General features: G+C 44.5%; 2 protein-coding genes across 3 annotated transcripts; one reads left to right on the forward strand and one right to left on the reverse strand.

Annotated features, from left to right (window-relative positions):
• Nucleotides 1-2,287: 2,287 nt before the first annotated feature.
• Nucleotides 2,288-7,152, forward strand: LOC136466604 (phosphatidylinositol/phosphatidylcholine transfer protein SFH6-like). Its single transcript, XM_066465063.1, has 15 exons — nt 2,288-2,564; nt 2,688-2,817; nt 3,820-4,117; nt 4,226-4,325; nt 4,428-4,694; nt 4,785-4,862; nt 4,963-5,064; nt 5,158-5,207; nt 5,296-5,395; nt 5,513-5,611; nt 5,718-5,834; nt 5,981-6,107; nt 6,189-6,592; nt 6,784-6,858; nt 6,950-7,152. Exons 2-15 carry the CDS (start codon nt 2,784-2,786, stop codon nt 6,977-6,979), a joined length of 1,881 nt encoding a protein of 626 aa, XP_066321160.1. The 5' UTR covers nt 2,288-2,564; nt 2,688-2,783; the 3' UTR covers nt 6,980-7,152.
• Nucleotides 7,153-8,247: 1,095 nt separating this feature from the next.
• Nucleotides 8,248-12,790, reverse strand: LOC136466603 (phosphatidylinositol/phosphatidylcholine transfer protein SFH12-like). 2 transcript variants are annotated; one of them, XM_066465062.1, is made up of 9 exons: nt 12,564-12,790; nt 11,428-12,218; nt 11,224-11,301; nt 11,010-11,111; nt 10,836-10,885; nt 10,517-10,610; nt 9,970-10,071; nt 9,154-9,861; nt 8,248-9,008 (listed from the first exon to the last, which is right to left on the reverse strand). In XM_066465062.1, exons 2-9 carry the CDS (start codon nt 12,103-12,105, stop codon nt 8,988-8,990), a joined length of 1,833 nt encoding a protein of 610 aa, XP_066321159.1. In that variant the 5' UTR covers nt 12,106-12,218; nt 12,564-12,790; the 3' UTR covers nt 8,248-8,987. The 2 variants fall into 2 exon arrangements, with proteins under 2 accessions (XP_066321159.1, XP_066321158.1); XM_066465061.1 differs by having other exon boundaries at nt 9,154-10,071.
• Between the last annotated feature and the right edge of the window lie 1,959 nt (nt 12,791-14,749).

Raw genomic sequence — 14,749 nt, forward strand, 5'->3', positions numbered from 1 at the left:
TGGTTCGTTAGGCTCGTTAATATTACGAGCTAGATGATAGCTCGGTTCGGCTCGTTACTGAACTCGAGCTTACTTATTTAGCTCTCGAGCTACTTAAAAAAAGGACACACATGTGTTATAATGTTTATGCTACATTAATTTTAGAAGGCGACGTCCACCATTATGCAACCATACATGATTAATACATATCAGGTTTATCAAAAGTATCAACCATACAACATAGCTGATCTATATATGATCATGCAGTTCCAGCATACTAACTAGTTGCTTGCCACCACAAACTTAGGAAAGTCCACATATTCAATGTCGGCATCATCATCTTCTCCCTGGAAAACAATCCATAAAATCAACATTTAAGTACCACAACAATTATAAAATTAAAATTCATATAAAACCAATGTTTTCCTAAACGCTAAACAGTAAACAGTCGGTCACCTACCGTTTAGCCATTATTTGGGCTAAACAGTCAATTAAACGGGGTAAACGGACAATTAAACGGGGTAAACGGACGATTAAACGGAAACGGAGCACCATTGTGTAGCGTTTACACGGTGTTTAAGCGGGCTAAACGACCGTTTAGGCGAACAGTGTATAAAACAGCTTAAATAAGGATTACATACCAATAGGTGTACACTTCTATGTCAACATCATCATCTTCTGAATTCATGGTCGTGAGTTGATAGACCTCAGCTCATGAGCAGCTCGCGAGCTGGCTCGTTAAAATAGCATGCTAGACTTCTAGCTCAACTCGTGAAAAAGTTAAAACGAACTGAGCTGAGCTGACCACGGCCGTGAGTATTTTGTCCGGCCCTGGTTCCAGTGAAGGCTTTATGTTCAGTTTCCAAGTCTTTCATGTGTCGGATTGATTAGTTTCATCTCTATAAAACATGCTTTACTGAATTTGATCCTCTTTTTTTTTTATTAATATTGTGACATCTCAACGAGACCGGCCTAAGCAGTATCCTCGACAATGCATGCCGTCGTCGTTTCAAGCATCTGTTGCAAACTTTATGGGATACCGCTTGCGCTTTAATTCTACGTTTTAGCACTGCTACTGAAATGCATTTGTTCGTACATGGAAAAAGAGAAGAAATGCACTTTTGTGTTCCTTATTTGTCCACACCAGATCACGAATCCCAACGGTACAAATTCTACGCTGTTTATTGCAAGCTATGCTTTGCCTTGGACATTTACATCTCACATGTAAGATGAAATGTAGTAATCCTTATGCTCCAAAAATGGGGTGGTTCTAATTTTTGTCCTAAATCAAAGCATATCATCAAACCACTGATATATAAAGTTGGTCAAACTTATTGAACTTTTTTAAGAATAAAACTTATATAATTTAACTTTTGACAAGACTTAACCTCTAATGTTCTGTACAAATGGGGTTGATATTAAAAACTACCTCGAAAACCAAAAGAAGATAAAGTTCTTGTTTCCTAAGTATTAAACAAAGCTCTATTTCCCTCGAGAAAAAGTGAATTATAAAATGTAACTAAGGGACATATTTGTATCTACTGAGATTATAATACTCTCTCCATCCTGAAATACAAGGGCATTCAAACAATTTTAGGATAAAATAAGGAGTATAACAAAATACTAACTCACCTTTTACTAATTAGTTAATTTAGTTGTTAACATTGATTTCAGTTACTAGTTGCATGAGTCATTGTAGCCAGGATGATGTTTAAAAGGCATGTATAGATGTCGGTGATTTTGGTTACTAGTGACATGAGATATTTTGGGCAAGATGATGTTTAAAAGGCATGCGTGGATTAAATTTAAAAGGTTTGCATGCATGGATGGGTTGAGCAATCCAGAATACTATGCTAAATTAAGGACAAATTAAAAACCTTCGATACCTTGCTTATATTTTAGAATGGAGAGAGTAATATGCTAAATTAATCTGATTTTTAATCAAACATGCTAGTTCATGTTGTAGATTCTTATAAATCACCCGATTACGATGATCATATAATCCATATGACATCTGCTTTTGGAGATTTTTGGTGTTGAAAAATAAAATAAAAGTCAAAGAGACTTGTAATTTGGAACGGAGGGGTACTTCAATTCGCAATGCAGATTATAGTAATCCAAACAATGTCTAAAATTGTATTTCTTAGACCTTTTCTTCTATCCTAATTATCATAATTAGCAGCAGCCGCCGAGGTAGAATCCCGATTCTGCGGAAACCCAGAGGCTAAAACGTAAACGAGCCGGAAGCAGCAATAAAGATAACCCGCACCGAATTTCCCCCAATTTCCGGAGGAGGACGCTGCCCCACCTCGTCCCCTACCTTCCTCCGTCCTCGCTCCTTTTTCTCCCTCCTCAGCTCCTTCCCTCCCTCCCCCTCCTCTTCTTTCCGTTACTTTAAAGTTACTCCCACTAGCCACCCACTCTTCCTCCGCCTCCGCCCCCGCCCTCACCCCCAGGCCCCATCCCAGCATCCTCTTCCTCCTCGACGCCACCACGCCGCCACCCCACCCCAAAAAAAAAAATCCCCCTCGCCTCGGATTCCCACGCGCCCCCGCGTCGCCGGCGCCCGCCGACGCAACAGCGAGGTGCGAAGCGCGGGCGGATGGGGATCTCAGGCGGGCCGCCGAACCCCTTTGCTCCCCTTTGTTTTTCGGATTCGCTTCGGAGTGGGTGCCTTTAGGGTTTCTGACGGGCTGGAATGAATGCAGGTGGTTCTGTTCCAGGATTCGGAGGCGGAAGGAGGGAGCGGGAGGATCCGTTCGCGCCCGGAGGACCGGGATCCGGTGCCCGTCGACGACGTGCCCATGTCGGGCCACCTCGATCGCCTCGCGCGGCCATGTGAGTTCCGAGGCTCCTCCTCCCCTGAACCTCAACGGGCTTGGCTTCTCCTCCCCTAGATTTTCTCTCGCGGATTCACGGTGGGCCGCTGCTGCGTTCGCGTTCTCTCGTCGATCGGGCGCATAGGCCGGCCGTACGCGTAGGGCGAATTCGACCTGCGGCGTTGATACGGTTTCCCCCCCTCCGTTGATTTTTCGTAATCCGGCTAGCTGATTGAGGCGTTGGCGAGCTCGCCGGGTTCGCCCTTGGTCCTTTTCTGCGGTTCTCACGCGGCGTGCTTGTCTGGCCAATGAAATTTCTGGTGGTTCGGCAAGGGCGAGACGCATGCGCTTTGACCGGTTCAGTGCTGCGTCGTATAGGTCTCGTCGGAGTTTCTGTGGCCAGACATATGGGCGCGTAGCTTCCTACGAGGGAGAGTGGAGAGGTTGGCTAAGCCGGATTTGTCGGTTTTACAATAATCTTCTGGCCGGCTTTGTGTTTGTGTGGGAATTGTCCCCAGGCAAGTAGTCAACCGCTAGGTTTCAAACTGAGTTCCTCATCTGACAGCGCCATGTTGTCTTGACCTGTTCAATAGTTACAGGCACTGAACCAGTGCAAATCTGAACAAATTTCAACGTATGGATAGGACTTATGCTGAAACCTGCATACAATTTGGAATAAATGGAGGCCTGAGTGGTACTGCGAACAGTAAGGTTGTAAACACAGAACCATTTAGTTGGGAACCTTAGCTGGATGCTTGGATTCATTGCTGCAAATAATCACTTTGTTGGGAAGTTGTCGTGTTCTGTCGCTTCACTGGCTAGCATGATGAGCTTCAGAGAAGCTGGAGGTTGTATGTTCGGTTTTTCTTGAGCTGTAGTTTTCTATTGAAGTAACTTAGCATCATAACTTTTGTCAAGTTGACTTGGAAGTTTTATTTTGTGGGCAGAACAAGGAACACTTTTCAATTCAGTTTCACGGCTTATTTTTATTTATTTAGCTCTTTTCATTGCAACCTTTCAGGTTTTGAGGGGTGCTCAAGCCACGATGAACGTAGAGACCATAAGTCAGACTTTGAAGTCTCTGAAGATGAAAAGAAGACCAGAATGGGCTCTTTGAAGAAAAAGGCAATAGATGCGTCAACTAAGATTAGACATTCATTAAAAAAGAACAGGAGGAAGAGTGGTAGTCGGGTTCTTTCTGTGTCTATTGAAGATGTGCGCGATCTAGAGGAGCTGCGAGCTGTTGAGGCATTTAGACAAGCACTACTCTTGGATGAGCTGTTGCCTGCAAGACATGATGACTATCATATGATGCTGAGGTATATATCCAGTAAATTATGATGTGCCTTTTATTTATCTTGATGCGTTAGTTCTCATTTTTCCAAAACACAAGTGCACAGGTCAACCTAACTAAATCTGGTCTTTAGATTTTTGAAAGCAAGGAAATTTGATATTGACAAAGCAAAGCAAATGTGGATTGATATGCTTCAGTGGCGGAGGGAGTATGGCACTGATACGATTGTGGAGGTTAGTGGCTGAGCTTAGTCATAAGACAGTTTTTAATTTTGTTTGGCTTATATGGCTCCTGTCTTAAAGCAACAACCTGAAATTATTTTATATTTTCCATAGGACTTCGAATACACTGAGTTGGACACTGTTTTGCAATATTATCCTCATGGTTATCATGGAGTTGACAAAGAGGGAAGACCCGTTTATATTGAAAGGCTTGGAAAGGTTGACCCTAGCAAACTTATGAATGTCACAACGATGGATCGATATGTGCGATACCATGTGAAGGAGTTTGAGAGGAGCTTCTTGATTAAATTTCCAGCTTGCTCTCTTGCTGCAAAAAGGCACATTGATTCCAGCACGACAATTCTAGATGTCCAGGGCGTGGTATGTCACTGAAGATTTGGTCTTTCATGATGCTTCTCTTCATGAAACTTGACAGTTGATGAGAGCTAATTTGATATCTATGCTTTATAGGGGTTGAAGAATTTCAGCAAAACTGCACGCGAATTAATTCAGCGACTTCAGAAAATTGACAATGATAACTACCCAGAGGTATGATCCTCAATTCTTTTTTACACTCTTTGTTGCTGTTTTTTTTCTTGCTTGAAATATAGTTGTTGAAATATATTGGGTTAATTTGTTGCATCTCCAGACTCTATACCAAATGTTTATTGTCAATGCTGGTCCGGGCTTCCGGCTACTATGGAACACTGTGAAGTCCTTCCTTGATCCCAAAACTACCGCCAAGATACATGTAAGTTTAAGTTTCCACTGAGGCGCAGACTACAGAACTATTTTTTTGCTTGATAACATTGCTTAATGTCTAAGATATTCTTATGTTTTTAAGGTTCTTGGGAACAAATACCAAAGTAAGCTGCTTGAAATAATTGACGCTAGGTAAGTGATTTTCAATCTACTCTCAGGGAATTTGTTTTCTTAATTGGTCACTTATGATTATTGTTTCATTTGTAAAAAAAATGCTCAGTGAATTGCCGGAATTCCTTGGTGGCACTTGTACCTGTCCTGAATATGGAGGCTGCCTTAAGGCTGAAAAGGGACCATGGAAGGACCCAAACATACTTAAGGCATGTATCATTAGAGAGTGTTATCGATCCTCCTAGTATTTGTTCTTTGCTAACTACACAGTATAACTTTCTCATTCTCATATATTTATTATTTGTTACCTATTGTACTGATACCAGATAGTCCAAAGTGGCGAGGTTCAATGTGCTCGTCAAATTGTAACTATTTCCAATGGCGAGGAAAAATTTATTACTTATGCCAAACCGAAGCACCACGCAGTAAGTTTTGAATCAATTTTCATTGATTTATTTTCCAGAATTTTCTCAACCAGAAGTTCAGTAATTTGCTGCTTTGTTAAAACCAAGCTTTAATGTGGAACGACAGATGCGAGGGAGTGACACATCAACTGCTGAGTCTGGCTCAGAAGCTGACGATGCTATCTCCCCCAAAGCTCTCAGAAGTTACATACCACATCCTAAGTTGACCCCAGTTCGTGAAGAGGTTAGTAGTTGATCTTTTCGCATATTTTCTAGCAAATGCCAGTCTATGTCACTAGAACTGCAACCTAAAACCCATTCTCCATTGCCCTTTGTCACGGCTATGGATTATGCCAGGTGGAATTAATGTTGTCTTTGTCTCTTTATTAGGTCAAAATGGTCAGGGCTACAAGCTTTTCTACTCGTCTCCCTGAATATGATGTACCTGTTGTTGACAAGGCTGTGGATGCTACATGGAAGAGAGAGCAACCACGAAAGACACCATTCGTGCCCCAAGGTTTGTTCTTGTCAATCTAATTTGTCGTCTCAAAGAACTGTTTGGGTTTTTGCTAGTACCTGACATTTGATATTTTGTTAGATGCAGACTCTTCTTTGAAAACTGCGTCCAAGCCATCTGATGGCTCCTGGGATAAGATCACTGCAACTCTGATGGCTTGTCTTATGGCTATTGTAATGTTGGTCCGATCAGTCAAAGATCTTGCCACAAGGAGATTGCCATATAAAGGCGGGTCAGAAGAAAGCTACTCTACATTGTACCCAGACTCCAACCAGAAAGAGGAATTCCGTCCTCCTTCGCCGATCCCTGGTTTTGCTGAAGCTGACCTATTCGCCGCAGTCTTGCAAAGGCTGGGAGAGCTTGAAGAGAAGGTTCAGATGCTTCAAGAAAAGCCTTCTGAAATGCCTTGCGAGAAAGAAGAGTTGCTTAACGCTGCCGTGCGTCGTGTGGATGCATTGGAAGCCGAACTAATTGTAACAAAGAAGGTAATCTTTTATTAATTAATTGCACAATAGTAGCACATGGGTTTGCTTCTTGCTTTTGTATACCAACATACTACTCTAAAGCTCATCATGTGCCTGTATATAAAGTTTACTTAGGATTATTTGTGGTTTGATTAGCTTCAGCAGTTTCATCGGCCAGCTGCTTACCATATGCATTTGTGAAATTTCTCTAGGCTTTGCACGAGGCTCTTATCAGGCAAGAGGAACTGCTGGCGTACATTGACAGCAAGGAGATTGCCAAGGCTCAGGTTCGTAGCGCTATATCATGATGTTATCCTATCCGTGTTATAATCCCTGTGACATCTTTTCAGTCTCTAATGGTCTTGCTTCCTGTTGCAGAGAAAAAAGAAAACAATGTTTTGCTACTAGGACAAGGAGGGAGATAATTGTCCTTGTCCAGCTGCTTCCTGAGAGGAGATGCCAAAGATGGCGTCTGAGATGTAACCAGCGATCCCTTCATTTTTCTGACACATGTGAATCAACAGGTTTCCGTTGTAAATCGAGAAAACTCTGACATAAATAAATTTTTTTTTTCATCCTGAGCTCTGCTGCCTCCGGTCTCGCAGTCTGGTTGTTCGTTGCAGCATAATTGGTTGGTTGGTTGGTTAGCCGGGCCGATGATATGGTGGGTGGACGGTTAGCTGATGCGTATCGTAAAGCAGTGGCCTGATTACCTCGGTGATTGACAGTTCTGACTTTTGTGTGAATTATTGACCAGGCCAGCTGTTGCCTCTAGCAGGGACATGGCTTGTGCTGGAAGAGTGTTGGTGTGATGGAGGCAAATCACGATCGCCTGTTTCTTGGCTGCGTTTGCTTGTTATTATAGTCCAGTCAAGATACAATTTATTTGCTTGTTATTACAGCAGGACAGCGAGTGGCCCCCTGTTTCTTGTCTGCATTTGCTTGTTATTATAGCCCAGTCAAGATACAATTTATTTGCTTGTCATAGCAGGACAGCTAGTGGCTTAGGCTCCTGCTCGTTCGAAGGAAAAAAATGGAGGAATTATAGAGGATTGAAATCTTATAGGAAAATTTTATATTGGGTTCCTACAAGTCCTATGAAATTCCAATGGAATGGTTTGTTTCATAGAAAAATTTAGAGGAATTTTACCAAGAGAATGAACATCATTGAAAGTTTTCTTAGGGTCACTCTCCCTCATCAAATTTCAGTGTTTTATTCTCGCTCCATCCAAATGTTCAGGCTTCAGTACAGGAATTTTATGTTTTCTTGGATATACGATTCCTGCATTTCAAAGGCCCCCTCAATTTTGCAATTTCTTTTATTTTCTTAATCCATATAGGATACAAAATGTTAGAGCATTCTATTTGTTGACGCCGGATTGATCCTGAATCACACACCAGCTAGGGCTAGATCGTCTGGGCCGAAGAGCACAGCGAGACCACATTTACGTGGTGAAGAACGGAGAGGTTTACGAGCAAACCATCAAATGATAGGTATTGCGCTTACGTGACGAAGAACGTCTGGTTTACGAGCAAACTAGCAAAGGGTCATTCTTGCTTGTGTGACGAAGAACACGGCTAGTTTTCGAGCAAACTAGCAAAGGAACCGTCGAAGCGAAGGACCCACGGAGGCAAGGACGTTACCAGATTGCCCTAGGTCGGCTGGGAAACCTAGGGCCCATCCTTAGTCGTCGGATCATGTGATGAACAACAACGTAGGGTTGGAAGATGACATATAGAAGTTATAGTATATATTATACATGTAAAAAGATGATTGGATTGTTGGATCCCTCAATCGGCTATGTATCCCCTATTTTATAGGGAGTATGGGTGGTCTTATCTGGTTGGAAAACCAATGTGGTATTATTATGTTATCGCTTTATATATTTTTTCTTAGATTGAGCCAAAGCTAATCATGGGCCTCTTAAAATTGGCCAGAGCCAAATTTGAGTGTCAACACTATTCTATTTTTTACATGGGTTTTTAGAAATTGTGCATTCCAAAGAGAAAGCTACGTGATATACTTCCCCCGCTTTAAAATAAGTGCAAATCACGTTTCTCGACAAGTGAAAATTTTTAAGCTTGTACATCTTTTTTGGGAAGGAGAAAGTACACATCTTTTTTTTATGTGCTGCCTGCAATGTCTGAGGGATCATATATTCAGGAACAGGTCCCCTGTTTCTTGTGTAATTTTTTCACTGTACTATATATCCATTCTATTTCTTGTATTATATACTCCGTATATAAGTGTACGACGAGGGGAACACAGACAGACACACACAGGTAACAAAGTCACACGGACACGAACACGAACACGAGGATGCATATTGGGCTCCAATCCACTGCCCAGGCCCGCCTGGTCACTGGATCATACACCGCGCCATCGCCCTTCTTCCTTGCCTTCTTCCCTGGGGCGTCACCAGCGGAACGGGTTCTGCTGTTGGAGGCAAAACTTTAATGAAATCAGCTCAGACAAATCGCAGAGTACGTGGCAGGCATGGCGCTGCCCGCCAACGCCAAGATCAGAAAAACACACACACTGGACTGGACTGGATAGCAAGCAAAGCAAGAGCATCACTTACCATCCCTCGTTTCTTCTTCTTCTTCTCGATGTACGCCAGGACCTCCTCCTGCTGGCCATTCGACGTCTCCAGGAGCTTCTTGGTGGCGTCGAGCTCCGTCTCGAGGGCCTCGACGCGGGCGGCGGCGGCCTTGAGCGACTCCTCCAGCTCGGGCGGCACCTCGGGCGGCTTGGCCGCCAGCGCCGCCACCTTCCCTTCCAGGTCGTCCAGGCGCTTTACCAGCGCCTGGTACTGCGCCGCCGACACCACCACGGTGTCGGGCCCGCCCAGCTGCTGCTGCATCTGCATCTGCCGCGTCTTCTTGGCCATGGCCTCCATGGTGGCGATGCCCATGGCGGCGTCCATGGCCCGCTTCGGCGCGATCTTGCCCACCCGGAACATGGCCACCACGCCCATCACGAGCGCCATGAACCCCGACACCACCTGCCGGTCCCCCGCGTCATGCCCCTGCTTGTACGCGTCCGGCAGCTGCGCGTACATGTCCCGCGCGATCTGCAGCTTCTCCTCGCTCACCTCGCCGCTCCAGTTGAAGTCCATGCCCCCCTTGTCCACGCCCGTGAACAGGCCGCCGTCGAAACTATCCTTGGCGGGAAGAGCCCTGTCGTTGGCGGTTTTCATCTCATGGAGGGGAGACATCTGCGGGTGCTCAATCTTCTCGCGCGCCACCTTGGGAGAATCCACGGCGCTGCGACGCATGGAGTCTTGCTTCTGCAGTAGATCGGAAAACGCGCACACACGAAAAAAAAGCAAAGCGGTGTCAATCAGCAATCCACAACGTCCTGCGCGGATCATGTGAATTGGTGCAATGACAACCACCTTGGGAACGGGCACTATTTCGTCCTCGGTGATGAGCTTCTCGTCGGCGTCACGAGGGTCCGCGCTGTTCATCCCGCATCTCCCCATGCCGCATTGGACCATCTGAAAGAACCACATAAAACAGCATCATATACTGTGCTCTCTCCGTCTAAAAAATAGAGTCGCTACGTGAATCATGCTGGTCAAACCTTCTCAATTTTGACTAGGTTTGTAGAAAATACGTGTAATATTTATATCTCCAAATAAGTTTATTATGAAAGTATATTCAACGATCTACCTAATGATACTAATTATGTACCATAAATATTAATATTTTGTTAAATATATTTGGTCAAAGTTAAAAGTTGCTGACTTTTTAGGAAGCGGGAATGACTCTTTTTTTTTTTACAGAGGGAGTACAAAATAAGCAATGTTCAGACTACTGTCTACTGGTTGTTTTTTTTTTCCAACTTCAAGGTAGTTTCAGAACTAGGCAGTGCATGAATGCGCTAAGAATTCTAGACAGGTGATAGATCAGGTGCATTTATCCAGCAAAATAGTATAGGACCTTGAGGATTTCAGGGTCCTTCCATGGCCCTTTGTCGGAGCGCATACAGCCGCCTTCGCAGTTGCAAGTGCCGCCGAGGAACTCAGGCAATTCGCTGCACACATATCACAACTTCACAAGAGTCAAGCACAGCAACACAAGTGAGCCTATTACTGTGATATGTGCATTTTCGTCAAAAAAACTGTGATATGTGCATCATGCTGGTCTGTTTGCTGAACTCAGCAACACAAGCCATTTGCAAGTGGGAGAGGTGTAAAGTGTAAACTAAAGGCTGCGGCAGAAACTTTAGCAGCGAGCGAGTTCAGTCTGTTCAGCAAACCTGGCATCAATCACTTCCAGGAGCTTGCTCTGGTACTTGTTGCCAAGGACCTGCACCATCAGAGCAGAGCAGGGGTTATAAAACGCCATGGCCATGATGACATGTGGTTGCAAATGCAACCCCTGATCAAGTGCGTGAAAACCAAGGTTTGCGATGAGGCGATCCGTTGGTTACATGGATCTTGGCTGTGGTCTTTGGGTCCAGGAATGACTTGACAGTGTTCCAGAGGAGCCTGAACCCCTGCCCTGCGTTGATGATGAACATCCGGCACAGCGTCTGCACAGAGACAGAGTATGTACCACAATATTGCAGTTGCAGTTGCTTGGACGAACAAGTTTTTGTTATATATATAAAATCATTGAACGATCGAACAAGAGATGCACTGTACCTCAGGGTAGTTGTCTCCGTCGATCTTCTGGAGGCGTCCGATGAGGTCCCTCGCGGCCTTGTTGAAGTTCTTGTAGCCCTGGAGACAGCAGAAGCCATGGATGAGAAGAAGCAAGCAGCAAGCAGCAAGCAGCAAGCAGCAAGCAATGGATGGTGTAGTGTGGTGGTGGAGGATTATATTGGACGGCAGAGAACTCGGACTGACCACGCCGGAGACGTCGAGGATGGTGGTGCTCTGGTCGATGTGCTTCTTGGCGGAGATGGAGCAAGCGGGGAACTTGACGGCGAAGGCGCGCTCGAACTCCCTCACGTGGTACTGCACGTAGCGGTCCATGCTGGTGACCTGCAGCAGCTTGGTGGTGTCGATCTGCCCGAGCTTCTCCATGTACACGGGCCGGCCGTCCTTGTCCACGCCGTGGTGGCCCTGCGGGTAGTGCTCCAGCACCTGGTCCATCTCCTCGAACACGAAGTCGTCGATGATGGTGTCGGCGCCGAACTCCTTGCGCCACTGCAGCATGTCCGACCACATCTGCTTCGACTTGTCGATGTCGAACTTGCGCGCGCGGAGGAACCGGAGCATCATGTGGTAGTCGTCGTGCCGGGCGGGGAGGAGCTCCTCCAGCACCAGCGTCTGCCGAAACGCGTCCACCTGCTTCATCTCCTCCGCGTCGCGCACGTCCTCGATCGACACCGACATCACCTTGCTGCTGCGCCGGCCCATCGATTTGCGGCTCAGAGAGCTCCGGAGAAGCTTCGACGACGCGCTCATCGCGCGGTGGCGCAGCGACGACGTGCGCGACGCCGACAGCGCTGCTACCGCGCCCTCGGCGCCGCCGTCCGTCGCGGCAGCGGCCCCGGGCACCACGGCTGCGGCGGAGGACATTTATTTATTTGGAGTCTCTGGTGGCGTGGCGTCCTCGCGCGCTGTCGTCTTGCGGCGGCGGCCGCGGCTGCTATGGACGGGCCGAGCGCCTCCCTCCTGCTAGCACCACCGGCCTGAGCGATTCATCATCAACACACGTCCATTAATGGCGCGCGGCGAGATCAAGATACATATTGAGTGATCAATCAATCAATCAATATGTGTTCATAAGTTCGTTCCTAGCTAGAGAGACGGACAAGAACTCGAAGCCAGAAGTTTCTTGAACGATTCGATTGCAGGACTTCTATCCGATGTCCAAGAACAACGTGCTGATTATTCAGGAATTATTCCAAACAACATAATGTACGCATGCATGCGCATGGTGGAAAGATGAACGAGGAAATTTCATTTACTATCAAACGGAACAGGAAGCTATTAATATATACATCGCAGCCAGATCGATGCGACGAGTTCATTACCTCGGACACGTACGGCGGCCTCGACCAGGAGATTGCGGAGGAGGGCGGAGAGAAGGCGGGGGAGGAGGGAGGAAGAAGAAGGGTGGCTGACGATTGCAAAGCTGCTCGGGTGACGCATGCATGGCGGGCCTGCCTGCCTGTCTCAGGAGATTGCAAGCTCCCCGTCGTGAGGTGTCGTCCTCTCCCCACTAGCTATTTCTGGCAAAGTCGCAGCTGCGCCGTTCCAATTTTGTTCTGACAGAACATGCTTCTGTTCTGCTGCTTATGTAATTAACAACATCTCATAATGTGATGGCGTTCATCTGAATCTGATGATGCAGACTTGTACTGCTGCTTCTACTACTGCATGGATCCGGTTATCATCAATCTAGGAAATCTATCGATGGATTGGATATACACGTCAATTTGGAAGATTTTATCCTACAATTTAGTACTCCCTCCATTCCAAATTATAAGTCATTTTGAATGGATATACAAAAAAAAAAGTTAAAGTGACTTATAATTTAGAACAGAGGGAGTACTCGCTTTGTTTCAAATTATAAATCGTCTTAATTTTTTCGTAAATCAAAGTTAGACTTTAACAAGGTATATAGAAACTACTTTTTTGAACCTGCAGGTTAGTCTGATTTTCAATCATGAAGTACAAACGGGACTGGACACCCTCACCGTTGAAACCGAACTAATTTGATCCTCTAGCCGATTTCAAAGTTGGTTTTATATTTTCCTATTAGAAAAAATGATACTGGTTTCATAATTATCTGATTTAATACAAACTATTAAGCTAGATTTAATTATTTTTAGAAAATATTAAACCACCTAGAGGACCAAATTTGCTTGTTTTAAAAAAATTGGAGAGCATCCGGTACCCGATTTCATAGTTCATGTTAAAAATCAGGCCGCCGCAAGTTGAAGGTTAAAAAAATGGATTTAACCATATATAAGGTACCCTCAACGATAAAATCAACTTTCTAGCTTATATATATGCTAAAAAAATGAAGTAACCTATAACATGCTAGTATGGAAAAAGTGTAAGCATGGACACATTGATCATACCAAAGTTTATGAGCTTAGCTCTTTATAAAAGGCTAGTTTATCATTCTCACTCCTTATTGAATAAAATAATTTATGAGCTATCTCTTAGAACGGTTGTTGGAGCTGCCCTAATATTCTACAATGTCAAACAGATACACCATCGAAATATATGCCATGTTGTACCTAATGAATCTAGTTTGATGTTATAGATGTTTATACATTTTCAATAAACTCAGTCAAAAACTACAGAAGTTTGATTAAAAGCAAAGCTAAAACGAATTAAAATTTCAAACATAGGGAGTACTGGAGATTGTGGGAAAAGATAAGGAAAGCTAAAACGATTTACAATTTAAAGCAGAGGGAGTAGTAGAGATTGTGAGAACAGACAAACAAAGCTAAAACAACTTATAATTTAGGACGGAAGAAATCCTAGAGATTGTGGGAACAAACACGCTAAGCTTAGTTTCTCGTGTCCATTCACTATTTCACTATGTATATTATAGGGAGATTTTGGTACAGGACACTAACATTTTGTGAAATTACTGTGGGACACTATACTTTTTTTCTTTGCTCTAGGCACACTGGGCGGTGTGCTACAACAAAGAAATTAGTGTCCCACAGCAAAGAAAAAATATTCCAGTGTCCCACAGCAAATTTCACATAAGTGGAGTGTCCCGCAGCAAATTTTCCGTATATTATATGTAACAAATAAGATCAATAAAAGAATTGAATCATTTATCTTGTTTCCAATCTCTCATTTATATCCAAGCATCAATTTAGAGCCCATTTAGATCGGCTAAACTTCTTATAAGATGTAGTAATAACTAGAAAGAGTGAACTAATAGTAGTGATTGGATAGTCGAAAATGGACTAGTGTAAAGTATGAAGTAGACTATAAATTGATTTGTTTGGATTAGACAGAGCTTGTTTTGGTAGTATTCAATAAACTCTAGCTGATCTAACAGGACCTTACAACAACGACGGCTTTCAGGCCTGATTCACAGCTCTCATTCGTTATTTGCCATTTTAAAGTGGGGATCGTGGCGATCAGCTCTAGCAACTTGAGAAGCACCCGAAGATTTCATTTCAGACTACAAAAACTTCGACTTCAATATTTGGCGGGTATGGGGACGAGCCAAGCGACCACAGACGAG

The sequence above is a fragment of the Miscanthus floridulus genome, chromosome 7 (assembly GCF_019320115.1).
Source record: "Miscanthus floridulus cultivar M001 chromosome 7, ASM1932011v1, whole genome shotgun sequence".
Taxonomy (NCBI): Eukaryota; Viridiplantae; Streptophyta; class Magnoliopsida; order Poales; family Poaceae; genus Miscanthus; species Miscanthus floridulus.

What these genes read in the sequence shown, in the direction of transcription:
- LOC136466604 (XM_066465063.1), top strand. Translation starts at nt 2,784, where the DNA reads ATGTCGGGCCACCTCGATCGCCTCGCGCGGCCAT. An exon ending in GCACTGATACGATTGTGGAG is followed by an intron (nt 4,326 to 4,427) that starts GTTAGTGGCTGA and finishes TATTTTCCATAG; the next exon opens with GACTTCGAATACACTGAGTT. An exon ending in AACTAATTGTAACAAAGAAG is followed by an intron (nt 6,593 to 6,783) that starts GTAATCTTTTAT and finishes AAATTTCTCTAG; the next exon opens with GCTTTGCACGAGGCTCTTAT.
- LOC136466603 (XM_066465061.1), bottom strand. Translation starts at nt 12,105, where the DNA reads ATGTCCTCCGCCGCAGCCGTGGTGCCCGGGGCCGCTGCCGCGACGGAC. An exon ending in AGACCACAGCCAAGATCCAT is followed by an intron (nt 10,886 to 11,009) that starts GTAACCAACGGA and finishes CTGATGGTGCAG; the next exon opens with GTCCTTGGCAACAAGTACCA. An exon ending in CTGGAAGTGATTGATGCCAG is followed by an intron (nt 10,611 to 10,835) that starts GTTTGCTGAACA and finishes ATATGTGTGCAG; the next exon opens with CGAATTGCCTGAGTTCCTCG.